The sequence below is a fragment of the Paroedura picta genome, chromosome 6 (genome assembly GCF_049243985.1).
Source record: "Paroedura picta isolate Pp20150507F chromosome 6, Ppicta_v3.0, whole genome shotgun sequence".
Taxonomy (NCBI): Eukaryota; Metazoa; Chordata; class Lepidosauria; order Squamata; family Gekkonidae; genus Paroedura; species Paroedura picta.
In genome coordinates, this window is record NC_135374.1 from 122364759 (window position 1) to 122392236 (window position 27478).

Genomic DNA, 27478 nt, shown 5'->3' on the forward strand with positions numbered 1-27478 from the left:
CGGGGCAGACTCTGCAGAGCCAGGGAAGAGCCACACCCTCCGATCTGCAGTCAGGTTGGGTGGGGAGTGAGGCTTGGCAGGGAGTAGATGTGAGCAGCCAGGAGAAGGGCCCGGCATCTGCTCCCTCTGGTGCCCTGGGAAGGGTGCTGGTGGTCCTTGGGAAGGTTCTCCAGTTGCAGGATGGTGGGGAATTTGGGAGCTGCCACCCCGTGCTTCCTTCCTTTATGGGAGGGAGTCGGCAGGAGCCCAGGGAGTCAGCAGCAGAGGTGGTTCTAGTTGGCAGCTGGCTCCAGGTGCCCACATATGTGGGGTTTCTGGATCATGGTCTTCTCTCTGTGAGTCAGGGCAAAGTGACGTGGGGGAATCCGGTCCCTGCAAGGGCCTTGTGGGAGCGTCTCCGTTGGAGGTCTGCCTGGAGGCAGTTGCTGATCCCACCAGGATAATAGATTCAGGTGTCCCACCACGTTGATCTGAATCTCCAGGGACACCCTTAAGGCCAGCGAGATTGCATACAAGCTTTTGTGTGCATGCACACTCCTTCAGAATGTCCTCAGCCATTACATAGGGGTAGAGGGGCCCCCCGCCAGGAAGGACCCCCCCTGCCAGGAAAGCCACGCCCTCTCTCTATCCCTATGTAATGGTTGAGGATATTATGTTTCACCGTATCTCGGAGAAAGTTGTGCATGCACATAAAAGCTTGTTTGAATATGTCAGTGGCCTTAAAGTTTCTCCTGGAATCAATCTGGATGGGGCAGGCACCTGGCAATTGGCAGGGCTTACTTCTGTGTAACTCTAACTGGAAGGTGGTGTGTACCAAGGCAGCCCTGGGGGAGGCTGGGGTTTTGAAAATGGGATGCCTGAGAATATATTCTGGCTAGCACCACGAATGACTTCTACCTTGATGGAGCTGCTGCTATTTACTGAGGGCCCAACGTTTTGGAAGGGGAAGGATTCTGCGTTGGCACTTCTGGAGGGGAGGGGCTGATGGCTGTGAAGTATCTGGAGAGGAGGTATCCTTTTGGAGGCACTCAGGGGCAAGAGTGGCCAGCCAGTCAGGGGATGAGCAGCACTGCTGGAAAGAGGGAGGAGGTCTCGACTGAGGGGAGAGGGGGCTTTAATGGCTGGCACTTTTAACTGGATAACCACGTTGTCTCGCATGCATCCAGTTAAAGGGGGTCTTCTTCTATGGCCCCCTGGCTCTTCTCTTATATAGCAGGTATCTTCCAAACAAGTTCTGCTTTTTCTCTTGCTGAGTCCCCGGAGGACTCAAAATTTCCTGACAGTCTTCCTGCAGTAGTGCTCCATGTGCAAGCAGGGTTTGGCGTGGGTTGAATTGCTTCTCCGGATCTCCTTGCAAAAGTCCCATGTGACTTTCCTCCTTCCCAGTACAAAACTCTGGAATCTGAACTGTGAACACTTAACGTGGTTCAGAGTGTGAGTCCAGTGGCACCAGTGTGTTTGCGCATGAAAGCTTGTCCCCAGAATGAAACTTTGCTGGTCTTAAAGGTGCCCCTGGACTCACCCTTTGTTTCCTTGCTTCAAACCAGTACGGTCACCCACCTGAACCTAACTTAACACGGTTGTATTCTCTTTCAACAGAGCTTTATGTTTTCTTTATGTACAAAATCTCACCTTTCTGCCTCACAATCTAAAACGCAGGTGACGAACTCTCGTGAGCACCCAGGCAGGCACAGAGGTCACCCACAGGCCCCCCCATGTGGCTCCGCCCCCAAATAGGATTACTTGGGTAGCCCTCTGTTCTGGCCTTGGTTGCAGAAGTGGGTCAGGACAAAAGCAGGGGTCAAAATGGGGGGGCGACCTTTAGCTTTCAAATGGGCAGAAGAGCAAAGATGGCTGGATTTAGAGGGGCTGGCCCTGTGCCTCTCCTTGCTCCAGACATACCTGGAGCAATACCTGGAGATTGGAGGGCAGAGCTTGAGAACGGGGGGGGGGGGGGGCAGGGACAACTCCAGGGAGGCACAAGGTCCGTGCCCACCTACCTTGGCCATTTTCTCCAGGAGAACTGGTCTCTGTCACTTGTAGGTCAGTGATAACAGTGGAAAAGTTGTCTTCTGTTGCCCCAGAACGAGTGGGATGAAATTGATTCAGAAGAGTTCTTGGCTAAAAATCCAAAGTTCCTGACAGAGCGGTTTCTCAATGGCTTCCTCGGGAGGTGGTGGGTTCTGTTCTTTGGAACTTTTTAAGCAGAGGCCTGATAGTCACCTGAAAGAAATGCTGACTTCATAGAATCATAGAGTTGGAAGGGGCCATACAGGCCATCTAGTCCCATCCCCTGCTCAGCGCAGGATCAGCCCATCATGAATTTAGGCAGATTGTGAGTCGGGTGGGCAGGAGGGATGTGCCAGGCTTTGCCTCTTGTGGCCCCTCTTTGCACACCCAGGGAACTGCTAATTGCCACAGTGGGGTGGGAGGTGAATTTCCTCCAGGCCAGGCTGGATCCTGGAGATTTTTGGTGGGGGGGGGGATCACTTGGGCATTAAATTGGGGCCGTGGGTGGGGAGGTAGTTGGGAGTTCCTGCATTATGCAAGGGGTTGGATGAGGTAACCCTGGAGGCTCCTTCCATGATCCTAAGGTCTCCAGCCCCCTCCTGGAGGCTGGCCACCCTAGCTTTTCTTGCTAGAAGGGTGGGCACGTGCAGAGGAGCAGCTCATGGGTGTGTGTGTGTGTTCAAGAGGAACTGCGGGGGGGGGATGTGCTTTCTTAGGCCTGAAGTGTCGCCCCCCCCCCCTGATCAGGGAGTGAGCGGGGTGCTAGACCAGGAGGCCCCTTGGGTGCTGGGAGCCGGGCCGCGGTGGCGCCCAGGACATGGGGGGGGGCTTCTCGGTCTGGGGTGGCTCCCCCCTCCGGGCCTCTCGGGGTCCCTCCCTTCGCAGCGGGGGGGGGGGGTCGCCGGTCGTGTCCCTCGGTCGGCGGGGGCGGGGCTGGGGGTGTGGCCCTGGGCGGCCCTTCCGACCGGCGGCCCGGCCTCCCCTCCCCTCCCTGGGGGCGTGGCCGGCTGGCGCAGCAGCCAATGAGCTTCTCGGCCGGCCTCCTGCAGGCTCGCCCCTCCCTCCTCCGGCGCGCGCTCCGTCGTTCCGTGCCGCGTTCCGTTTCTGCCTGCAGGGTCGGAGGCGCGGGTGGGGGCGGGGCTGCCGCGGCCCCTCCCTGCCCTCCTGACGCCCCGCCCCTCTCCCCCCCCCCGCTTTGTGTCTTGCAGCTCGGCGGGCGCCAGCGTCGTCGCCATCGACAACAAGATCGAGCAGGCCATGGTAAGAGCCCCGCCCGGGGGGGGGGAGGGGGATGAGGGCCCCCCGCGCGCATGCACGCACGCACCCCCTCCCCGCCTCCGCTGTTGCTAGGCAGACGCCCGCGCCCGGCCAGGAATAGCGCCGCCGCCGCCGCCGCCCATTGGCTGGGCCCGCTGACGTCACCGGGAGGGGGAATGCGGCGGCGGGGGAGGGGGCGGGGCGGGAGGGGGCAGCCACCGAGAAGGCCCCGCCCGGCCGGTGGGGGGCGCCAGTGGGAGGGGGCGGGGGCGGGCTCTGTGGGGGCGGGGCCTGACGGCCGTGCCCCTCCTCCTGGCAGGACCTGGTGAAGAGCCACCTGATGTTCGCCGTGCGGGAGGAGGTGGAGGTGCTCAAGGAGCAGATCAAGGAGCTGCTGGAGAAGAACAGCCAGCTGGAGCAGGAGAACAGCCTGCTGAGGACCCTCGCCAGCCCCGAGCAGCTCGCCCAGTTCCAGGCCCAGCTGCAGACCGCCTCCGCCTCGCCCGCCTCCGGCCCCCAGCCGCAGGGCCCCGGGCAGCCCCCGCCCCCCCAGGCCCTGCCCACCTCCGGACCCTCCGCGTAGCCGCCAAGCACCCCACCCGCCCACCCACCCACCCACCCCGGCTGCCAAAATGCCCCGGACGCTGCCCAGGGTGGGCCAGCAAGGGGCTCCCCGCCTGCCTGCGTTGTGGTGCGCCCTGCCCCTGGCATGAGGCCTCTGCTGGGCCTGGGCCCCTGGCCCCGGAAGGGCTCATCTCCCAGAGCTCCGGCTGCCTGGTTGGGGGCCAGGCGGCAGCAGTGCTTTCAGATGCAGGCGGGGGCAGCAAGATGCACCGGAGACGGTGGCAGCAGGAGATGCGCGCCTGAAGATGCTTTTCCCCGAGAACTTCCTTCTGAAGCCACAGAGGACGCAAGCGGCAGTGCCAGGAAGTGTGGGGAAATGATGAAGGAGGAGGAAACTAGGGGTGTGGGGAATGAAGACCCCCACCCCCCATTGGCATTCCACCCTGCAGCCAAAGCATCGACTACTGAGAAGGACCTCAGAGATGGGGAGGAAGGAAGAGAGTCAGCGGAGATGCCGACCACCTTAAAATGCAAATATGCACTTAATTGTTGTTCTGTAACCAAGGAAATATGTTCCAAAGTGGTGTTTCTAGGAAGAGAGCAGGTAGGAGACACCCAGGCTGTGGCACCTGTAGGATCATAAATATGAAGGTTTATTTGCTTAATGTATATTTGTGTATGTTCTGTAATTACTTTGTAAAATAGGGACTGTAATTACTCAGTAAATTGTACAGAGTGAATCCCAAAGGGTGAACTGAACACGTTGGGGGTGGGTTTTTAATTTTATTTTTGGGGGTGATGATGGTGATGATGCTTCATAAATAAGAAGGGCACCCACACGGCTCTTGAGAAACGGGCTGAATATGTCCTGGGATCTGAAAGCCTTGATGTCCAATACCTGAAACAGTTGGAGTTCCACCTGGGGTGACATCAGCCACTCCAGGCCGTCAGCAGCCTCGCAATGGCGTTTCAGGCGGGGGTTGTGGCATATGACCTGCCTAGTAGAATGCCTACATTTCTGTGCATGCTCTTTGGGGAAGAAATAAACGGTAAAACATCAGTATATTTAACTATCGCACTTATCAAGTTCCAATAAAGCATCGAATGTTGATTAGAAGCCACAGTTTGAAGGCAATTGCTACTTTTCACTCTGGTATTCCAGACGGCCATTTCAACCTATTTGCTGTTTAGCCAAGGGGCTCTCTTCTTCCCTCGACTGGATGCAGACCCTGAAGGGATGGCGTGTCCCCAGTGGCCGGTCATGAAATCCCACTGGCCCCTTCAGCCCAGCCTGTGCTGGTGCCTCGGCCTCTGCTGCTGCTGCAGCGGTTCCTTCGTCATAACAGATGCTGCCTCGGAGCACTGGGGAGACATTCCTCAGGGACCCCCTCACAGGCCGTGGCTTCCTTCCGGTGTGGTAGAGAGCCAGCGTGGCCGGCCTAGGCCTTCTCGGGAGTCTGTGGCACAGGATGTGGACAAATTGTGAGAGGCAGCGTGGCATAACGGTTCAGAGTGGGGACAGAATATGGGAGACCCTGGTTGGACTCCCCACTCTGCTAGAAGCCCCCTGGTCTTGGGCCAGTCACAGTGTGCCTCCAGGGGTGGGGGTGGAGGAGATACACCGGGGGGGGGGAGAGGAGGGGGGACACAGCTTGCCTAGTAAAAATGGGCACAACCCGAGGGGGGAGGGGTAATAACAAAGTTAATTCTGCTGTCCCATCGGTGCTTCACAAAATGCTTCTGATGCAGGTGGTGAAGAGTGGGGTCATTGGAACGAACTTATTTTTTACAGAGGAATTCTAAAGCATTCCAGTGCTGTTGGTACTCTCTTTGAAAGCTGCATGGTCATTCCCTGGCAAAAAATCTCTGAGAGCAACCCAACTCTAGGAGGACTTCTTATTGCCAGGACAGAAGGCCTTTCTATTGGAGACAGACACAAAACGGCTTAGATCAAGAATATCTGTCTAAATTGCATTGATGTCATAGAAAAAGTGCCAACAAATTTATCCAGCTTACCTCTTTGAAAGAATTAAGCTGTCAAGATTTGGTCGATTTCTGCAGCTGTTGACCAAGAGGCAGTCCTTATACAGGAAAATATAATCACAAAAACGCAGTTCGGTTTTCACACCAATATATTTATTGTTCCATTGTTCACAGATTTGGTGCAAGGCTGACAGGAGCAGCATTCGTTTGTAGGCACATTGAAGTGCACATTTTCAATGTTCCCTTCTCTGAACATCATTTTTTGGAGTGGTAGGAATGGAATAGAGACTCTTTGGCTCCTCGGACATTTCTTCGGAGGGTTTTTGGCCTGGCCTGCTGCTCCTCTTGATTGGGGTGGTGGGAGTTGCTGCCATGTTGCAGCTAAAGGTGCTTCCGGGGCCAGAGGGGGTGGGAGGGGCCATGCCATCGCCTGCCACCCGCCCTTGGGCTCCCTGGGTGCCCCCCTTCCTGCATGCTGCCCTGAGTTGGGGCTAACCTGGGCTGCCCTGGTCAGGGCCTTGGTTGCGCTCCTGATGGCATAAGACGCTTGGGACACAGAGGAAGCCCCGTTCTTGTGCACGTCACAGGACAGTAGCCTCTGCAGAGAGAAAACACACAGAGACCCGCTGTGGCCTGACTGGGACATGTGAGAGGCCAGCAGCTCCTCTGTGTGCTGTGGGACTGAGTATCCCTCGACAGAAACGTCCGGCTCGCCGTTCCCAGCAGCAATGAGTTGGATGCCTCTGGATGCTCACAGGCCGGGGCCCCACGGGGCTTGTCTTCTCTGCACCCACAAGGGACCCTGGCATTGCTGCTGGCCCTGCCTCCTCTTTCCCCAGCAGGACCCTCCACAAGGAAAAGCACAGGTGGCTGCAGAGGAGGGAGAAGAGGGGCAAGCACCCTCATTCACTCCTTGGCAATACCACGAGGAGTTATTCGGGAATATTCCTGGCGGCTGGCAGGCAAGCAGGCTTGGATCGTTCTGGGGGAGCCCCACTTGCAGTTTTTAACAAGATGGCTGTTGCAATCACACCATGAAAAGGGAAGTGCCATTTTGCTGCACTGTTGCCAAACTTAATTTATTGAGGGGTGTTGTGTTTGTGTATGTGTGTGGGGGGGGGGAGGGGGGTAGATTAAATGGACTCTCAAGAATCCGGTTGGAAGGAAAGGAGGCGTTAGAAGAGGACAGTGGCACCCAAAGCCCTTTGCCTGCACATCTTGGAGACACCCTGGAGCTGTGACAGCATTTCGTCAGGGACAAATCCATTCCAAGGTAACGGGGAAAAGAAACACTGGAACAGAGACCAGTAAAGCTGCTGGTGCTGAGTCAGGCTACTGGTCCATTAAGGTCATTCTGGTCTACTCACCCCGACAACCGTCTCTCTTTCTTTCTTTCTTTCTTTCTTTCTTTCTTTCTTTCTTTCTTTCTTTCTTTCTTTCTTTCTTTCTTTCTTTCTTTCTTTCTTTCTTTCTTTCTTTCTTTCTTTCTTTCTTTCTTTCTTTCTTTCTTTCTTTCTTTCTTTCTCTTTCTTTCTTTCTTTCTTTCTTTCTTTCTTTCTTTCTTTCTTTCTTTCTTTCTTTCTTTCTTTCTTTCTTTCTTTCTTTCTTTCTTTCTTTCTTTCTTTCTTTCTTTCTTTCTTTCTTTCTTTCTTTCTTTCTTTCTTTCTTTCTTTCTTTCACTGGGAATGCCAAGGATTGGACTGGGGACCTTCTGCATCTCCACAAGACGTTCTGCTCCTGCTCCGCTTACCACAATGAATGGATTCTTCATTAAGACAGATTGTCAATTCCAGGTGAGTAGTCCTAATAATGGCGAAGGGAACTAGATCTCCACCTCCAACCAACACAAGAAGAACTGTCTCGATAGAATGCCAGCAGTATCACTTGGGCCGACTCGAGCAGATCAGTCTGAAGACAAGGGTCCAAAATAGATGAATGTAGATAATGAGATTTGCCACACCACACCGTAATCTCTCAGGCTAGAGAAGAGCACAGCAGTAATAATGACTTTTGTTTGCAATGCCTGGCACTATGGTTCAGAAGAAGCAACTAGGGTGGCAGAGCTTCACACAGTGCGTAATATTAGTATATCTAATTCTCAAAAGGGCTGAATCTAGGTACTGAAATCCAGAGACTAGAGCAGGGATTCCCAGCCAGGGGTGTGTGGACCCTGGGGGTCCGCAGCCTTTCCCCTCCTACCTCAAAGGGCTTGGCCACAAACTAGGGAAGTGGCTTGGTGGTTAAGCCATGGGTGTAAAAATCAAAAGGGGGGGGTTGGACTGTGGTCTGGGCTGTCTTCTCAGCTCCTGCCATTCTTTCAAGTCAACTTGAGGGATAGCCATCATAGAAGTGGCAGAGGCAGGGGAAAGGGCTGACAGTCAGAGTAGTTCAGCAGTGGAATAGGCTGCCTAAGGAGGTGGTGAGCTCCCCCTCACTGGCAGTCTTCAAGCAACGGTTGGATACACACTTTTCTTGGATGCTTTAGGATGCTTAGGGCTGATCCTGCGTAGAGCAGGGGGTTGGACTACATGGTCTGTATGGCCCCTTCCAACTCTATGGTTTTGTGATTCTGTGAAAGGAGGGGGAGCTGAAGGTAACATGTCACATCTAAAGGCAAGGGAGGGAGGCATGGCTAGCTGGCATCACTTCTGGGGGTCCTTGAAGCCTGGAAACATTTTTCAGGGGCTCCTCCAGAATCAGAAGGTTGAAAAGGCTGGCCTAGAGCCATGAAAAGAAAACACAATCTTTCTATAGACCTGATAAATGCTCCAGGTTTGCACAAAACTCTGAAATCTAAAACAAACACATTTCTTCCCAAAGGACGGAAGGAGCACTTGTAGCTTTAGGGAACACGTGTCCTCCATGACCCCAACTGGGGGGGGATTCTCTGGATCAGGTTGGGCGGTGACCACCAGGCAAGCCTAAATGGCAGGCAGCCCACAATAAAGGGGGTTGGTGGTTAGGCCAGAGGGTCAGACGAGGATCTGGGGGTCAGTCCACCGCAGAAGTTCACAGGATGACCTTGGGCCAGGCACATGCTCCCTTGCAGGGTGGTTGTGAGGATGGAATGGAGGAGGGAGAGCGATGTCAGCTTCTTCATTCCTGTGTTGGCTGTGGGCTGGGGAAGCTCTGAGGCAGAGGCCCACTGAACGGGAGAAGGCCCAGCCCCCACCCCAGCCCTTCCTTTAAGCCCCCGGTGCCCGGAAAGGAGGATGCACATTTTTATTAAAGGGTTGGTAGTGGGTCAGCTGTGTGGCCCCTAAATCTCTCTTATTTGGAAACCCAATTTAGACCAACTATGGGTGGGGTAAATAGGAATACCTTTTTCAGAATTAGAAAGATACAGATGGAGATGAAGAACAATGCTTTTGTTAAAAGGAATGATTTAATAGGCAAGGAAGGGATGTGCCCGGCTTGGTCTCTTGTGGCCCTTCCTTGCATGCACAGCGGATTGCTGATCACCCCTGTGGGATGGTCAGTGGATTACCTGCAGGCCAGGCTGGATTCTGGAGACTTTTTTTGGGGGGGGGGGATAACATGGGCATGAAATTGAGGTCACTGTGGGTGGGCGGGTACTTTACCTGAATTGTGTGTGGGTGGACTAGATGACCCTGGAAGTTCCTTCCAAGTCTATGATTCTAGGAAAACTTACCCCAAGGAAATGATAAAGAGGACACTAACCCCAAAGGAATGACAGAGAAAACACGTAGCCCCAGGAGAAAGATGGAGGGAACACCCCCCCTAAGGAATGAGGAACAGAATAATTATGCCAAGGGAAAGGGGGAGAATGCTTATTCCTAGGGAAAGAGAGAGAGAGAACACTTCCCCCCAATCGAATGACGGTGAGAACAATTACTCCTAGAGAATCATGGAGAGAACCCTTATGATGAAGAATTGGTTTTACTCTACCAGAAGGAGTCTCAAAGGGGCTTACATTCACTTTCCCTTTCCTCTCCCCACAACAGACAACTTGTGTGGTTGGTGGGGCTGAGAGCCCTGGTATTACTGAAGAAGAGGAAGAGTTGATTCTTATATGCGGTTTTTTCTATCCAAAAGAGTCACAAAGCAGCTTCCATTCACCTTCCCTTCCTCTCCCCACAACAGACAGCCTGTGAGAGAGGGAAGGCTGAGAGAGCCCTGATATTCCTGCCCGGTCAGAGCAACTTTATCGTCCCAGGAGCATTTTGCTGTGTTCCCAACTCTCTGCTCTGACTGAGGGCCCTTGTCCATTGCAACAAGAGCCAGGGCAAGGGGGTGGGGGAGTTTTGACGGTCACAGAGTAGAGCAGGTGACCACACTGAAATACCTTGGCACAATCTTTCAGGCCTCTGGCTCAAAAAAAGCCCATCATAAACGTGTAGTGGGCACTGGCCATAAGCCCACCTTTAACATTATTAAATTTCTGCCAACTAGGGGCAGGCACTATATACCGGCAGCTTTAAAGCTTTCTGAAGCCAAAACCGCAGCCCAGTCATGGTATGGGACTATGATTGCACCTTCTTCGTCTCAATTGAGTTTGTGTTAACAGAATGTCTAAAAGCAGCCCTGCAAGTCTCCAGGTGTGCGTGAAAGGCATTGCTCTGTCTCGAGAGTGGCATGGTCAGGGTGGAAACCGAGGTGTGAATCCTAGAATCATAGAGTTGGAAGGGGCCCTACAGGCCATCTAGTCCAACCCCCTGCTCAATGCAGGATCAGCCCTAAGCATCCTAAAGCATCCAAGAAAAGTGTGGCTGCAACTTGACAGTACTACACACACACAGAGAAAGCATTCATCTCCAGAGGTGACTCCCTGCTCCCCGCATGGATGAATTAGAAGCAGAGTGCGCTTGTGCTGCCCCTTCAGCATCCAGGCACACGGGAGGCAGAAGCCAAGAGCTGCTCTGCCTCCTCATGGCCTGAAATGATACATTTTCTAGCATCCGGGGCTATACAGGCACACCACCACTCCAAAGCCCATTGCTCAAGTCTATTTCTGACACACACACATGCACACACGTTTTAAAAATGAACACATTGATCCGGATAAAGACAATCAGCAGCTCAGGACATGGTGCCAGGCCCACCAGAGGTGAAACAGTGTTTACTCCAGAATGAGCTGTGATACAATGGAAACACATACATACAACAGTTTCCTCCATGATTAGACAGAAAATGCCAGAAGGGGAAATGAGGAGGAGTTGAGCCAAGAGAGATAGAATCATAGAATCATAGAGTTGGAAGGGGCCATACAGGGCATCTAGTCCAACCCCCTGCTCAACGCAGGATCAGCCCTAAGCATCCTAAAGCATCCAAGAAAAGTGTGTATCCAACCTTTGCTTGAAGACTGCCAGTGAGGGGGAGCTCACCACCTCCTTAGGCAACCTATTCCACTGCTGAACTACTCTGACTGTGAAAAACTTTTTCCTGATATCTAGCCTATATCGTTGTACTTGAAGTTTAAACCCATTACTGCGTGTCCTCTTCTCTGCAGCCAACGGAAACAGCATCCTGCCCTCCTCCAAGTGACAACCTTTCAAATACTTAAAGAGGGCTATCATGTCCCCTCTCAACCTCCTTTTCTCCAGGCTGAACATTCCCAAGTCCCTCAACTTATCTTCATAGGGTTTGGTCCCTTGGTGTGCATCTCCTCCTTAAACCACTGGCCGAACATCAACTTCTTCCCACAGGGGTTGACTCCACTGCTATTCCTGGAGAACTTTTGGACCATCTGGTCAAAGACTATTCTAGAAAATCTTGCAAACTTGGGTTTTTCTCCTCCTATGATCCTGGCCTTAGCCTATGAGCACGAAAAGAGTACCTTAAAATAAAGGATACTGGATTTCGAATGGTAGCAAAAGATAGAAAAGGTACCTTTCCCCCTTTCTCCTGGGGGAAAGGTACCCCCTTATACACACACACACACACACACATATATATACATAGTCACATTGGCTGCTTACCTCTCTTTATTGGAGCTCGACAGCCACAGAAAGTCCTGCACTCTTGCAAGATGCAAGCTCTTGCCTTCTGCAGCACTAAAAGGACAGTATAGAAAAGTCCCTACTGAGGAAAGGTCCTGCCCTTGTGGATCTGGGGAGGTTCAAAGTGGATTTCATGTCCTCCTTGGCTGCCCGTTTTATTCAGAGGTTTGCAATAAGCTAATTGCCCCTCTGCTGGACAATTGCCACTTGGATTTGGAAAGTGATGGAAAGCAGCAATTTACAATCCCAGCAGCAAAATTTCTTGCTATAGCTTGTAAAACCCGTTGTTTGATATATGATTTTAAACTCACCAAATGATTTTATGACTTTTATACTCAACAGAGTCTGCTATATTTTCCTAACATTGTAAGCTAAATCTTTGATGTTGGATTTTACGACTAGCTAATCTTTGCCTGTCTGATAAACAGACAGACATGACTGAACCACGAGGCTGTGGCAGCTGGCATGTGAGAGGAGCCCCAGAGCGAGCTTGGAGCTCCACTGGAACCACCGGCAGGCCTCTCAGAGGATATTCTGCTCTGGAGCCAGCCAGCTTGATTCCTATTGGGCCACAAAGCCATGCAGAAAGCTCACTTTCTGTGTTTGCCTTTTTATGGGTCACCTGTCCAAATTACAAAAGTTATTGAGCAGCCAATTTTTGCCCAGTGGATTAAAACAGTGTGCAAGAGTCTTCCTTCCCTCCCCTGTCAATGGTGCTTGAGTAAACAAACTATCTGTAAGGGAATTTGCTGAAATGCAAGTTATTATAACACTCAGAACAATGGAATCCCCTGGACTCAACAGGGACATTGGTTTCTTAACCCACTATATATACTAACTTGCATTCTTAACAGCTCCTCGGAAAGGTCAAATGTCCTCTGTATTTTAATTTATCTCTTAATTGGAATAATTGATTTGATGGTAATGTAACTATGACTGCTATAGTGTAATGTAGTTTGGAATGGTATATATATGCTGGTCTGCAGAGACAGCCAAATGCTCTACTTCAAAGAATTTGATGCCCCAAAATGCTTCCCATGCTTGAGAGGACAGGCAGGGGGCAAGGTCTCAGCTAACTGCCATTAGCACTTGATTATCTAGTCACCCATTATTCTCCTAATGTGGACATATTTATTGAACCCAAGATGTTTCCCATGCAGTTAAATCTCAAACGAATACAAAGAAATCCAAATTGCTGTTTTTTCCTATTTATTTCTGGAATCTGTTAACCATTTTCATTATGCAGTAAGTTAATTTACTCTCACACATTGTCAATAAGTCTGAGCTAATTATTTTCATTCCATGATACTGTCCCTGAGGAAGTTTGTGTGCACACAAAAACTCATCCCTTGAATATCACTTTGTTGGCCTTCAAGGTGCCTGACTGGACTTTAAATCTGTTCTGAGGCATCAGACCAACAGGGCTACCCACTTGAATCAGACGATCTGGAGGTCAGGAAGCAAATGCCACTGGAAGCCAGATGGCTTGGACTGAGCTGTGAGCCGTTTCTAATTCCACAGCGCCACTCAGTGGATGACCTTTCAGCACAGCTGCGTTAAGAAGAACAAGACAGACGGAAGCAAACAGGAGTCCAGTTACAATAAAATCAGAGTCCAGGAGCACCTTTAAGACCAACAAAGATTTATTCAGGGCGTGAGCTTTCGAGTGCAAACACCCTTCGTCTGACGAAGGATGCTTGCACTCGAAAGCTCACGCCCTGAATAAATCTTTGTTGGTCTTAAAGGTGATCCTGGACTCTGATTTTATTGTGCTATTGCAGACCAACACGGCGACCCATTTGAAGGAGTCTAGTTCGTCTCCCTTAAAAGCTCACAGAATGTATTCCGGCATGGGATGTGCAGAAGTCGAAGCTGACTTCATCAGATGCCTTGGAGGGTAAATCAAGCAAGCGGACTCAACCATACAACAGAAAGCGGGAGGGGGGGATCAGTACATGGAGGCCAATCCCAAATAAGATCCAGTCCAAGGAATGATGAGTCCATTCAGAATGAGAGTGTGACACACCCAACTATTGTCAGACAAAGTAGAAAACCTAATGCTGGAGGAAATATGCAGATACAACAGGAAGCTTACAGAGATACAAGGGAAATTATTGGCACGTTACGGGTGGGATATGAAGACAGGATCACAGAACCATAGAAACCTAGAGCGGGAAGGGGCCATCCAGGTCATCTTGTGCAACCCCCTGCTCCAGGCCGGATCAGCCTCAATCATCCAGGATAAGTCCAGCTGCTGCTTAAAGACTATCAATGAGGGGAGCTCCCCACCTCCTCAGGCAGCCAATTCCAATGCTGAACATTTTGTTCCTGGTATCTAGCCATTCTACCCACAGTTTAAGCATATTGCTGTGGGCCCTGCCCTCTCCTCTGCTGCCAACAGGAACCTTTCCCTGCCCTCCTCCAAGTGACCGTCTTTCAAATACTTCAAGGGAGCAATTGTGTCCCCCTCAAGCTCCTCATCTCCTGGCTGAATGTTCCCGAGTCCTTCAGCCTCTTCTCCTAGGTCTGGGTCCCCAGGCCGCGGATCATCCTCACTGCTCTCCTCTGCCCCCTCTCCATTTTGTCCACATCCTTTTTCAAGCGAGGCCTGTTGAAATGACAACTGTTACGGCCATTGAGAGAGGAGGACTCAAGCAACATGCTGCAGGAGGAGCCCGCTGTGGACCCTCTGAGAACTGACCTGCTGGTGAAAGTGGTGCACCCTCAGAAAAGTCAGGAGGTAAGAGGGATCCCATCAGGGGTCCACTGGCTGGGATACCAAGCAGGTTGTGCAGAAGCAGGCATGGGGGGGTTCTACTGCCCCACATGCCCTGGGGTGCTCTGCTGTTATTCCTGTTGGGATTGTTGCCAACGGGTAAGAGTTGGTGGATGAGGTGAAGGAGGTGGGGACCCTAGGGGGAAGTGACCATGTCCTCATAGAATTCCTTTTGAGATGGGGAGCCAAGGAAGCTTGTAGCCAGATGTGGATGTTGGATTTTCATAGGGCAAACTTTAATAAACTCAGAGACATGATGAGTGTCATACCATGGACGAGAATGCTGGAAGGGAAGGGAGCACGTGAAGGGTGGGCGCTACTCAAACAAGAGCTATTGCATGCTCAATCCATGACTATCCCAGAAAGACGAAAACACTGCAGGAGCTCTAAGAAGCCTATTTGGATGAACAGAGAACTTCAAGAGGAACTAAGAAAGAAAAGGAAAATGTTCAGGAAATGGAGGGAAGGACAGAGCTCTAAAGAAGAGTACCTACAGGTTACTAGGCACTGTAGATCAATCATCAGAAAGGCCAAAGCTGAGAGTGAGCTAAGATTGGCCAGGGAAGCCCATTGTAACGAGAAAAGATTTTTCAGTTATGTGAGGAGCAAACGTAAAGTAAAGGAGGCAATAGGCCCACTGTTGGGTACGGATGGACAAACTCTAACGGAGGATGCAGAGAAAGCAGAAAGGCTCAGTGCCTATTTTACATCTGTTTTTTCCCACAGGTCAAAGGGTTTAGACACATCTAGAGATGGCAGTAGCCAAGAGATAGTGTCTGGGTGGCAGGCTGACATGGACAGAGAGTTTGTCGAGAGGCATTTAGCTGCACTGTTCAAATCCCCTGGGCTGGATGAAATGCACCCAAGAGTGCTCAAAGAACTTTCTGGAGAACTTGCAGAACTCTTGTCCATCATCTTCAGGACCTCTTTAAGGACTGGAGATGTCCCAGAGGACTGAAAGAGAGCAAACGTTGTTCCGATCTTCAAGAAAGGGAGGAAGGATGACCCAGGAAACTAAAGACCAGTGAGTGACCTCTGTTGTGGGATAATGGAGCAGATATTAAAGGGAGCGATCTGCAAACATCTGGAGGACAATTTGGTGATCCAAGGAAGTCAGCATGGATTTGTCTCCAACAGGTCCTGCCAGACCAACCTGGTTTCCTTTTTTCACCAAGTGACAGGTTTGCTGGATCGTGGAAATTCGGTTGATGTCATTTACTTGGATTATAGTAAAGCTTTTGATAAAGTTCCCCATGATGTTCTGATGGATAAATTGAAGGACTGCAATCTGGATTTTCAGAGTTAGGTGGATAGGAAATTGGTTAGAGAACCACACTCAAAGAGTTGTCGTCAATGGTGTTTCATCAGACTGGAGGGAGGTGAATAGCGGGGTACCTCAGGGCTCTGGGCTCGGTCCGGTACTTTTTAACATATTTATTAATGATCTAGATGAGGGGGTGGAGGGACTACTCATCAAGTTTGCAGGTGACACCAAATTGGGAGGACTGGCAAATACTCCGGAAGATAGAGACAGAGTTCAACGAGATCTGAACACAATGGAAAAATGGGCAAATGAGAACAAGATGCAATTTAATAAAGATAAGTGTAAAGTTCTGCATCTGGGTCAGAAAAATGAAAAGCATGCCTACTGGATGGGGGATACGCTTCTAGGTAACACTGTGTGTGAACGAGACCTTGGGGTACTTGTGGATTGTAAACTAAACATGAGCAGGCAGTGTGATGCAGCAGTAAAAAAGGCAAATGCCATTTTTGGCTCTATCAACTGGGACATCACATCAAAATCACAAGATGTCATAGTCCCATTGTATACCGCACTGGTCAGACCACATCTGGAGTACTGTGTGCAGTTCTGGAGGCCTCACTTCAAGAAGGACGTAGATAAAATTGAAAGGGTACAGAGGGTAGCGACAAAGATGATCTGGGGCCAAGGGATCAAGCCCTATGAAGATAGTTTGAGGAACTTGGGAATGTTCAGCTTGGAGAAAAGGCGGTTGTGAGGGGACACGATAGCCCTCTTTAAGTATTTGAAAGGTTGTCACTTGGAGGAGGGCAGGATGCTGTTTCCATTGGCTGCAGAGGAAAGGACACGCAGTAATGGGTTTAAACTACAAGTACAATGATATAGGCTAGATATCAGGAAAAAATTTTTCAGTCAGAGTAGTTCAGCAGTGGAATAGGCTGCCTAAGGAGGTGGTGAGCTCCCCCTCACTGGCAGTCTTCAAGCAAAGGTTGGACACACTTTTCTTGGATGCTTTAGGATGCTTAGGGCTGATCCTGCGTTGAGCAGGGGGTTGGACTAGATGGCCTGTATGGCCCCTTCCAACTCTATGATTCTATGATTCTATGACTGCGTTTGGTTATGCCAGTCTGTCTTTTTACTGTATTGGGTGACTTTTCCAAGGACAGGTGAGGGTTTGAGGAAACAGAACAGATGAGGGCCCGCGGCTTCGTTCCGGGGAAAGGAGCAAGCCCGCCACGTCAAAATCTCAGCAGATGCACAGCAGGAAAGTGGCCAATGGCAACTGCTGGTTGAAGGACAACTGGGAAAAGACACACACACCTTTGAGCTGACTCTGAAGAAAAACCAGCAGAACTAGTTTCATATTAAGCCTCTTGAAAAGCTCCCCTGTGTTTATTTCTTTATTTACTTCCTTTGCCCCCCCCCTTTTCAGATTACAGATCTCTCCTCCATTTTATCTTCTCAACAACCCTGTAGGGTAGGCTAGGCTGAGAAAGGGTGACTGGTCAAGGTCACCCAGCCAGCTTCCATGGCACCAGTGGAGATTGGAACCTGGGTCTTCCAGATACTTGTCCAACACTCTCAGCCGTAACACTGCACTGGCTCTCGGTACATTCATGTGCTTCAGAGAACTGGCCTTTGTCACTTGCTGGGAAGCACCCAAGACGCCTCCCAGGCCTGCATGATGGGTGGTCTGTTGCTGCTGACGGTTAGAGGCCTTGCTGCAGCTAGGGGAGCTGCTGTTTCCGGAGACAGTTGCACACCAGAAACAACAGCTAATTCTTACCGGGAACTATGGGCAATCGTCAGAAGACCCCTGCATGTGGAGAGGCCCATCAGCCACCACCTCTGCAGATTAAGGCACCAGATTATGGAAGACAGTCACTCTTTAATGGATATGAAGCCAATCTGCGTCCCAAAGTTTTCACCATCACGGATGTGAGAGTAGAACAGATCCGGGTGGCAGGATGTGCAGAGCGTGAGGTTCTGCTTCGGGTCCAGCACAGAATCGTCTTGAATGTTCTGCGGCAGAATTCCTCCAGCTTCCAGAAGAACTCTTTGAAAGGAGAGCAGGAGAAAGTGGTCTGTGACAGAAGACATTACAGCAGCTCCCTATCCTGTCTCTTTCCTCAGAGAGGAATCGTCAGCTAAACAGGGGCTCCAGGAAGGATGAGAGAGAGCCAAGAGGCTACGCTGGCAGCAGGGCAGGGATAAGAACAAGTGGGAGCAGAGAGGCCGAAGGGCACAGGGCTGCTGCCCGTGCTTAACAGTCCCTGGCCCTGCTCCACTCCGCTCCCTCCACCGCCACAGCCCACGGGGCTTTTTGCTCCTGACCACGGAGCACAGCGCTTTCTGGGGCCAAAAGGGGTACCATCTCCTGGCCGTGCCACTGGAGATAATAAAATAGACACACACACCCCCACACATAAAATAGACACACACAGCAACTAAACTAGTCCTCCCCCCCACACACACCCAAAAAACCCACAAGGGAGCTGGTGGACTCTCCAGGTGGAAGCCTAAGTGTGGATTGGCCAAAAGGAACCCACCTCCACTTGAAAGAAAACATGGAAAAACCGCCAAGGAGTAAGAGAGAGGGAAGGGAGCAGACTGCACTTCCGTGCGAATCCTTACTTACCGTGTTGCTCTTCTAATGTCAACGGAGGGATTTGGGGACTCCAAACGCCTCACGCATTTTGGATCGATCCTATGAAACTGCTCGGCAGATTCTTGCGGCAGCGTAAAGCAACACGGCCCAACCGACGGCCCCAAGACGACTCGTATGTCTTCCGCCCGGCAGCCGAAGGCAGCCCCCATGGCACGCACTGTCGCCATCGACACCCCAAGCAGCGTGCCCTGCCAGCCTGGGCAGCAGCAGGGGAGAGAAGGGGCGGGGAAGTGGAGGGCGTCAAAGCCAAGCACAAGGGGGCTGCCACGAGGGCGGCCCATCGAAAGAGCCTGGCACCAGTGGATTCCAGCAGGATGGGAGGGCCTCAGAATCATAACACGGCTTCTCCCCCCCCCCCCCCACCCTCCTTAGGCTTTTATGCCATTTTTATAGTGGGGAAAAATGGGGGGGACCCTCCCATGAAACAGTTTCTTGTGTTTTATGCACTCAAAATGGGTTCCACCAAAATGCTTACATTATTAGATAACTAGAAATAAAGCCCGCTGTGAAGGGAAATACAGCGGGCGATAGTGCGTGGGGAGGAAGAATGTCGCGAAGGAAGGTAGAAGAGGGGAGGAGGAGTGGGAGGGAGAAAGGAGGGGAAGAGGATTTTGCAGGGATGGATAGAAGGGAGAAGAACAGGAAGGGATCAAGGAATTAAGAGAGGAAGTAAGTGAGAGGGAGAGACAGAGAGAGAAGAAGGAGATGGAGAAAGGGAGGAAGGAAAGAAGGAAGGAAGGGAAGAAGGCAGGCAGGGAGGTAGATAGAATGGGATGGGAGAGGGGTATATGTGAAGGGGCGGGTTGGCAGGGGGGAAGTGGGAGGGAGATGGCAGTGTGTGTGTGTGCGCGTTTGTGTGGGTAAAAGGTTTGTGTGTGTGCGTTTGTGTGGGTCCGGAAGGGAGGGATAAGGTAGAGGCGAGGTGGGTCGGGCAGGGGGAAGGGCAGTGTGTGTGTGTGTGTGTGTGTGTGTGGGAATCCGGGGCCCGGCAGAAGCCTAAGAAGGTTGGTGGCTTGTTCTGGGGCCAAGTGTACCCTCGCGGCCGCAAGGCAGCGCCTGGGCCCAACAGAAGCCGGAAAATGGCGGCGGAGGGCGGGCGAGGCTTCTGCCGGGCCCAGGTGCTCGTTCGCGGCAGCAAGGGAGCGGCTGGGCCCGGCAGAAGGCTCGTGAGGAAGGGTCCAGGGGCGGGAAAGGAGCAGGGACGCCGCTTTCCCTAGTGGGAGGAGGGCGGCTGGAGGACTCACCGGGCAGGCACCATCTTCAGTCTGTGCGGTGACTCCCCAGCCAGGGCAAGCAAGGCTTGGGCAAGCGGCCAATGGGGAGCCGTGCTTTGCCTTGGATGGACACAAGGCCGCTTGGCCTTGGATGGACACTCGGGGGGCCCAATCAGGAGCCACAAAGCGGCTCCTGATTGGGCCCCCCGAGTTTTTATCCCGGACAGGGCCCGCCCTAACTCCTCCCCACTTGCCCTTACTCTTTTATTCCTCCTGCTCCTCTGGAACGGGGGGGGGGGGGTTAAAGATGAGGAGCAGCAACCTGCCAGGAACTCCTAGGGGGAGGGAAATCCCCTCTGGGTCCCCCCCTTCGTCTGATTCTGCTTTTATTGTCTCTCCCTCCCAAGCAAAATGGGATAGATTTGCGATTTTGCTTGCAGAAAACTAAGACCCCTCTACTTCTAAATTTTATGAGATTCCACATAGTACAATTTTATATGATAAAAGATATTTTATATTGTTAAAGCAGTAAAATACATTTTGGTTTGATAAGAAAGACTTCTGTAACTCGCTCCACGCGGGCCTTCCCTTATCTCTGACCCAGAAATTACAGCTGGTGCAAAATGTGGCTGCCAGGGTCCTCACAAAGTCATCTGGGAGGGCTCCTGTCCAGCCTATGCTGAGGCAGCTTCCGGATCAGGTTCAAGTTTTGGCCTTTTGCAGCTTGGGTCCCATTTATCTGAGGGACCACTTGTCTCCTCATGCCCCGCGTGAGGTCCTTCGCTCCGCGGTTGTGCCCAGCCCCCGGGAAGCACATCTGGCCTTGACGAGGGCCAGGGCGTTTTTGGTCCTGGGCCCAACCTGGTGCAATGAGCTCCCAGAGAAGCTAAGGCCCTGGCGGAATTGCCCATGTTCCTCAGGGCCTGTAAAACAGAGCTCTTCCGCCAGGCTTTTGGGTGAGGCCGGGTCAGGAAGATCAGCTCCCTCCCTACACGGCCTATGGAAAAGTTGTTGGCCCCGATACTCTCAGAAGCTACCTCCTGGAGGGCCGATAGCTGTGCTTGGGGGGTGGGGGTGGGAATGGGGTATCCTGTAGATAGTGTTTTCCCGCCATCTGGGTTTGGTTTCTTTAGACTTGGCTGGGTATTGTTTTATGTGGGGTTTTAAATCTACGTAAACCACCATGAGCTGGCTGTGCTGAGAGTGGCAGGCAAGAAATATAAATAAACAAACAAACAAATACAATAAAAGGGCAGTTTGGGTTCAGGGCAGTCCACAAACCGACCCCGAACTAACCAATCCAAGTAGGCCCCACCCAAACTGAACCTGTCTGGCCCGTTTGGTTTCCTCTGTTTGCTGTGGCTGGGAGGAAGAGGGCAGAGATCACCTGGAAAGGGTTAAATGGCTGGATTCGAAGAGCAAACCAAACCGGCCCAAAGTCCGGTGCATGTTTGGGGAAGGAGTCTTCCGCGAACCAGTTTCCAGGCTCCAAAATGGGCCATGAGCCGGATTGTGCCCATCCCTACTTGTCACAGCGTATGAACTTCCAGAAATCCTCCATTTCTGTTGAAGCATATATAATCCACCATGATATTACAGTATGTGGGCAGAGGAGGTGGCGGGAGGAGGGCAGTCACATATCAGCCTGGTCGAAACTCCTGGAGGGTTGGTTTCTGCTGGGGAGCCATGTTGGTTCACGGTAGAAGAGCTGGATTCAAGCCCAGCAGCACCTCCTGGACCAGCAAGTTTTCGAGCATCAAACCTCCCTTCATCAGACGCACGGCTCTCAGAAGCTACTTATGCCCCCTCAGTCTCTCTGGGACTGCTGGACTTGGGTCTGAATTGGTGGCGTTTTCTGGGGAGGGGTCTGGCCCTGCCTCCTTTGCTCCCCTGGGGCCTGCTAGCTTTCCCACGTTCTTGTTGTGAAAACAGGCACCAGACTTGAATTCACTGGGCTCCCCTCCCACACTTCAGCTAGAGGGAGATGAAAAAACTGGTGCAGGCCCCTCTTTGCCCTTTTCTTAGCCTCCCAGCGGGGTTCATCGCTTTCCTGGCGACTTATGCTGGCAGCAGCTATGTCATGGCTTTGCTTCTGCCAATCACTGGTTAAAAGAAAGGACATGAGCCAGCCCAAGGGGAGCCCTTTTCTGCCTCAGAAACTCACTGGGCGAGCTTGAAGCAAGTGCCTGACCCCAGTGACTTCCGTGGGCCTTGGAAGAGCTTGATTTGGCCGGCAGTGGAAGCTCAAATGGAGCTGCTAAATGGCACCTTCCAGGGGGAGGCCAGAAGAGCGTAGGAGCCAGGCCTGTGCTCTTCAGAGGGAATTGCAGCCACAAAAGGCTCAGAGGATCCTCCAGAGCTGCTGCCAGAGACAGGGATCCAGGGGATGGAGTCCACCACAGCTTGGATCCCTCTGCTGGCAGGAGGGATTCCCAGCAGCACGGCCTCACCTCCCCCCTCCTGCTGCACCACAAAGGGACCCCCACAATGCTGGTCCTCAGGGCAGCATGAGGAGAGAGAGGACGCAGAGAAAGGGACGACAGAGGTCAGCCGAAAACAGGACGCAGATGCAACCTTCGGCAGGAAGACAGCCCTGTCGAAAAAGGGGCGCGCGACAATCCCTTGCAGGGAGGACTGGAACCCTGTTACCTGAATGAGCAGCACCGCAGGCCTTTCTGACAGGATCTGCAAACAGCACAGGGATGCAGTCGGCTCCAGGAGCTGCAATGACCACCCCGGTCTGGTCCGTTACGATCCCATCGTAGCTCTCTGGCTGGGCTTCTCCCATGACCCAAACGTCACTGGCATGGTTGACCTGCAGAGACCAAGCCAAGGCTTAATGTGCCCTAAGAAACACAGGGAGGTGTGCGTGGTCCCTTTGCTTTCAATCTTGACAAGACAGGAGAAGACAATTATTTAGGGCCAACTATTGCCGGGTCAATAGTCAGGACTCTCCCAGGCATCTGCGGTCCCCCTGCGCAGCTCCTGGCTTTTGATGAGGGGCTCCCTTGAGGCTCTTTCAGTGCAGCAGCTGTTTTCTTCGCAACCGGAAGAGCTGAGGACTCTGAAGACCCCAGCTCCTGCAACCAGGAGGGCTCTCTGCCAAGGCCGTGATGAGGCTGGCCCTGCCAGAACCCCTAAAAGAGTTCCCAAATCCTGTAAGAATCATGTGGAGCAGGGGTAGTCAAACTGTGGCCCTCCAGAGGCCCAGTGTTCGCTGGCAGGGGCTCATGGGAATTGTAGTCCATGGAACTCTGGAGGGCCGCAGTCTGACCACCTCTGCTGTGGAGCATATGTTTCATTTTACCTTAACACTGTGATATGCCTGTGGGTCAAATCCAGCAACAGTGGCAAGCCTTCGGAGGTTCTCCTGAACCACAGCAGGTGGGTCACGTCTCCTGGAACTGCTGAAGAGATTGAAGGAGCTCAGATTTGGGATAGATGAGATGCCGCCTGTTCTTGTCGTGAACCCATGCAGGAAGAGATCATCTGGGGGGAAGGGTTTGGGGTGTTTAAAATAAACATTCATGTAGTGGTCTGATGTCACTATTAGCATAAGTTTTGGGGGTTTTTTTTAAACCATTCTTGCAGAATGTCAGTTTTTTAGCTTGAAACCTCACCCAGCATTCACTGTTCAATCTGGAAAGGTCTGTCCTTGTTTGTCCCAGAACTGAAGGAATCTCTGATTACTCCCAATGATCAGGCTTCATTTGGAGAACAAAAGCTTTTTCTTGAAGAAATTGTCACAGGGTCTTTGCTAAGACTGGGGCTTCAAAACTAACACCCCCTTATCTACCCAAAGCCCACAGCCCCTCCCAGTCCCAAAGGGTTTGGGTGTGAACAGTCCTTGTTGACAAAACAGTCTGTCGTGCTCAAGGACTATTTAACATTGTTTCCCAGGCAATGCCCCAGAGTGTGTGTGGGGGGGGGGGGAGAGGAAGAGGCCAGAAGGATGAGTGGGCATTCACACCTAAGATCTAAGGCAGGCTGGATAGATGAAGGATCAACGGCAATACAGGCATAATTAACTGGCGAAAACCAGGTCACATGGCAAAACATCAACCATGGTTTTGACAAAAATGTAACATGACCTCAGTAATTGTAAAAGAAAAAAAAACTCACAAAAACATGTGGATAAGATACAGGCTGGGTTTCCTTGCTACAGGTTTTTAGCGACATGGAAAGTGGTGAACACATCAAAACAACCATTAATTACTCACTGAGGAAAGTCCTTCTCTTCTGAGGAATGAAGTGTGTGTGTGTGTGTGAGAGAGAGAGAGAGAGAGAGAAAGAGAGAGAGAGAGAGAAGGCATGTGGCTCTTTGTGAGGGGAGCACCCTAACAACTTTATCCTGAAGATAAATATCATAGAGTCAAGGAATCTATTTTTGGAAGACATAGAAGACTCAAGGCCCAGATCCAGTCACCTGCAAGGAGTGTGCCATGTTTGTTTTCCTCCCTGAAGACAAGATGGACAACACTTGTCAGAAGTGGAAATTGGTAGGGCTTTTAGAGGAGAAGATTAGGGGGCTCTTGGAGAGGATTATACCATTGCGTGAAATCAAGCAAGGAGAGAATTTGGGGCAGGGGTTAACCCCTCATGGCACCCCCCACCTCATGCTCTGCGGCCAGCAGGCAGGCATGGAGGTTCCACGCTGAGCCCCAAGGTGGACCCCTCCTGGTCCCCCAGGATTGCAGGTGGGTGCTTTGGCTGCGCAGGATGCCCCAGGGCTGACTGGCAGGTTGGTCAGAGCTACCTCCCTGCCTCCCTCCCTCCCTCTGTGGCTCTAACTTTTTCTGTAACTGTTTCAACTAACTGTGCAAGAGAAAGAACACAGTTTGAGTCCACTGGCTCCTTGAAGACCAATAAAGTTGACTCCTAGCCATAAGCTCTTGTATGTACAGAGGGTGCCTGCCTGATGAAAGCTTATACTCAGAATTACACTTGGCTGGTCTTGAAGGTGTCCCTGGACACAAACGCTGTTCTGTTGCTTCAGGCCAACATAGCACCCACCTGAATCTGTCCAAGATAAAAGGAACTTGAAGCAAACAGAATTCAGAGACAGCTCAAAAGTGTTTGAACTCTTGGCTAGTTTGCAAACTCAGGAAGAAAAACACAGCTATCGCCTTGCTATCACTCCAGAGACACAGTTCTTTGCCTGGGCCCGTTATTCTGGATCCCGATTCCCCTTCTCCATCAGCCCCTGCCAATCTCCAGCCACACTCGGACAGGGCCACAATCACCTCTGTGACTGTGTTGGGGATCAAAACGGCTTGTCGCATCCACACTATCTCCTTGTCCCTTTTTAGGTTCTTGGTTTAGGAAGCCTTGCATCAAGCTCCGATTTGCGCTGACATCCAGATGCAGGAAACTGGAAAACCCAGTGTCATGCCTTGGGGGTGGGGGTGGTAGAATCCTGATTTATGGGGAGACTGTGTCCTCCAGTCTGCCTGGGTCCTTGAGTTCTGACAATGTGGCAAGCTGGTGTCGGCCCTGCAACTCCCACAAAGCAGGAAGCTTCAACCAAGTTTGCAAAAGAGGGCAGGACTCATGTCAAGCCGAGGCATTTATGCCAGACAAAGTGATGTTGCAATTTCTGAATGTGTACTGAACACTGAAAAACCAAACGGTGGAAGAAGAGGCTTGGAAAGCCAATAACCTTACCTCTATTTCTGAGTTACCTGGGATCAGCACAGATTGGAGAATTCGTAGTTCCCCTTTCAGAGCAGGAAGCCCTTCCAAATACGTTTGGATCTCCTTGCGGATCCTTTCCCTCTCTTGGCCCGTCAGTGGTGGCAGAAATTCACTGGGATCTCCTGGGGGCTGCTTGAGGTTGCCTGCTTCCAAATTCACGGGGAAGTCACCAAATTCAAACTGATAAACACTGGTGAAGAGCTGCTCCACAAAGACTCTCAGGGCGGCTCTTTGGGGCAGCGGCGAGAGCACCCGGACCCGGCTTACGTCTTTCTCATCGAGCTTCTGCTTAACGGCATACAAGGCAGCGGCGGTACTGGGGGCGCACACGACCTCCCGGCCTCGCTCTGGGCAGTGGAGGCCTCGCAGTACGGAGGGCCACTTGTCTTCTCCCTCCCTTTCAGCGGGGAGGCTCCGGCAGCACATGATGCACACCCAGGGAGCCCGGCTGCTGTCGGCTTTCTGCACCGCTTCTAGAGCCCTGATCACACACTCGGGGGTCCAGCCCTCCCAAGGGCAGCCCCGTTCACTCTTCAGATCTACCAAGAGCGCCCTCGCCATGTCCGAAGAGACCCGGAGATGCCCAAGGAGCCTCTACGGAAGGAAAGGGAAAGAACAAGAAGGCATCGTCTGCGCAGAGCGCACGCGGTCCCATGTCAGGGAGCCTACGGGGGAAATCCCGCAACAGCAGCGGGGCCCTGCTCACACAAGCAGAAGGATCCCGAAGGACCGAGCAGGCGGGTTCCACGCGGGGCGCTCCAAGGGCGGGGTTGGGCTGGGCAGGGGAGGGGAGGGGAGGGGAGGCCCGCACACCCGCTCGCTCCCTTCCTCGCTCGGACTGCGACGCCTCCCTTTGGGACCAGGAGGCACCAGGGACCCTCCTCGGCTGGAATCTCGCTCCGCGCGCAAAGGACGCGCCGCCGGGAAGACAACGCGAGCGAAGCCCCGGGAGCCCAGGCCGCCCTCAGCACACCGCTTCCGCTCCCGCCCTCCAGGGGAGGCGCCTCGGCAGCCGCCCGGCCCCCGGAGACCACCAGCACCAGCACCGCCCCGCGGGAGGGAGGGACGGAGGGAAGGGGGGCTGTCCCGCGGGGCCCGACGGCAGGCAGGCAGGGAGGGAGGCAGGGGGGCTCCCTCTGCTTCCCCCCGCCCGCCCCCCCCCCGCTGTCCTCTCCGCGGAACAATCTGCGCCCCTCCCTGCACGGCGAGGGGGGGCCGGCCTTACCCGGGAGGGCTCCCCTCCTCCTCCTGCTGCTCACCGGGGGCCGAGTGGGCACGAAGCCGCCCGGCGCCGCCACCCCGGAAGCGCACTCCGCCTGCAGGGCCGCACCGGAACAGAAGGGCCGGCCGGTGCGGCAGGGGCGTGGGCGGCTTTGCGCGAGGAAGTACCGCTTGGGTCATCCCCCCCCCCCCCAGAAGAGCCCTGCTGGATCAGGCCAGGAAGGGTCCCTCCAGTCCAGCCTCCCATCTCACCCAGGGGCCAGCCAGTTCCTCTGCAGGGCCAGCCCCAGGGCAGAGAGGCCGAGGCCTTCCCCTGAGAAGACCCTCAGAAGAGCCCTGCTGGGTCAGGCCAGGGAGGGTCCCTCCAGTCCAGCCTCCCATCTCACCCAGGGCCCAGCCAGTTCCTCTGCAGGGCCAGCCCCAGGGCAGAGAGGCCGAGGCCTTCCCCTGAGAAGACCCTCAGAAGAGCCCTGCTGGGTCAGGCCAGGAAGGGTCCCTCCAGTCCAGCCTCCCATCTCACCGAGGGCCCAGCCAGTTCCTCTGCAGGGCCAGCCACAGGGCAGGGAGGCCGAGGCCTTCCCCTGCTAAGGACCCCAGTAGAGCCCTGCTGGGTCAGACCAGGGAGGGTCCCTCCAGTCCAGCCTCCCATCTCCCCCAGGGGCCAGCCAGTTCCTCTGCAGGGCCAGCCACAGGGCAGAAAGGCCGAGGCCTTCCCCTGCTAAGGACCCCAGTAGAGCCCTGCTGGGTCAGGCTAGGGAGGGTCCCTCCAGTCCAGCCTCCCATCTCAACCAGGGGCCAGCCAGTTCCTCTGCAGGGCCAGCCACAGGGCAGAAAGGCCGAGGCCTTCCCCTGCTAAGGACCCCAGTAGAG

The 27478-nt window shown here is 53.0% G+C and overlaps 2 protein-coding genes across 6 annotated transcripts in view; one reads left to right on the forward strand and one right to left on the reverse strand.

Moving 5' to 3' along the window:
* The window catches only part of TSC22D1 (TSC22 domain family member 1), a 69253-nt gene extending 64305 nt beyond the window's left edge, over positions 1-4948 (forward strand). For 3 of the 4 annotated variants that reach the window (XM_077344049.1, XM_077344053.1, XM_077344054.1), the window contains 2 exons: positions 3219-3270; positions 3587-4948. In XM_077344049.1, coding sequence (XP_077200164.1) covers positions 3219-3270; positions 3587-3850 — 316 coding nt within the window. In that variant the 3' untranslated portion in view covers positions 3851-4948. Of the gene's footprint in view, positions 1-3218; positions 3271-3586 lie in introns of those variants that run through there. The other variant, XR_013232203.1, reaches the window with a different exon arrangement.
* An 11968-nt stretch (positions 4949-16916) lies between these two features.
* On the reverse strand, positions 16917-26756 carry LACC1 (laccase domain containing 1). Of its 2 annotated transcripts, XM_077344055.1 has the most exons (6): positions 26613-26756; positions 25375-25981; positions 23001-23182; positions 22343-22508; positions 18450-18675; positions 16917-17867 (listed from the first exon to the last, which is right to left on the reverse strand). In XM_077344055.1, the coding sequence occupies exons 2-6, from the start codon at positions 25946-25948 to the stop codon at positions 17693-17695; spliced, it is 1323 nt and encodes a 440-aa protein (XP_077200170.1). In that variant the 5' UTR covers positions 25949-25981; positions 26613-26756; the 3' UTR covers positions 16917-17692. The 2 variants fall into 2 exon arrangements, with proteins under 2 accessions (XP_077200170.1, XP_077200171.1); XM_077344056.1 differs by lacking the exon at positions 26613-26756 and having other exon boundaries at positions 25375-26584.
* Between the last annotated feature and the right edge of the window lie 722 nt (positions 26757-27478).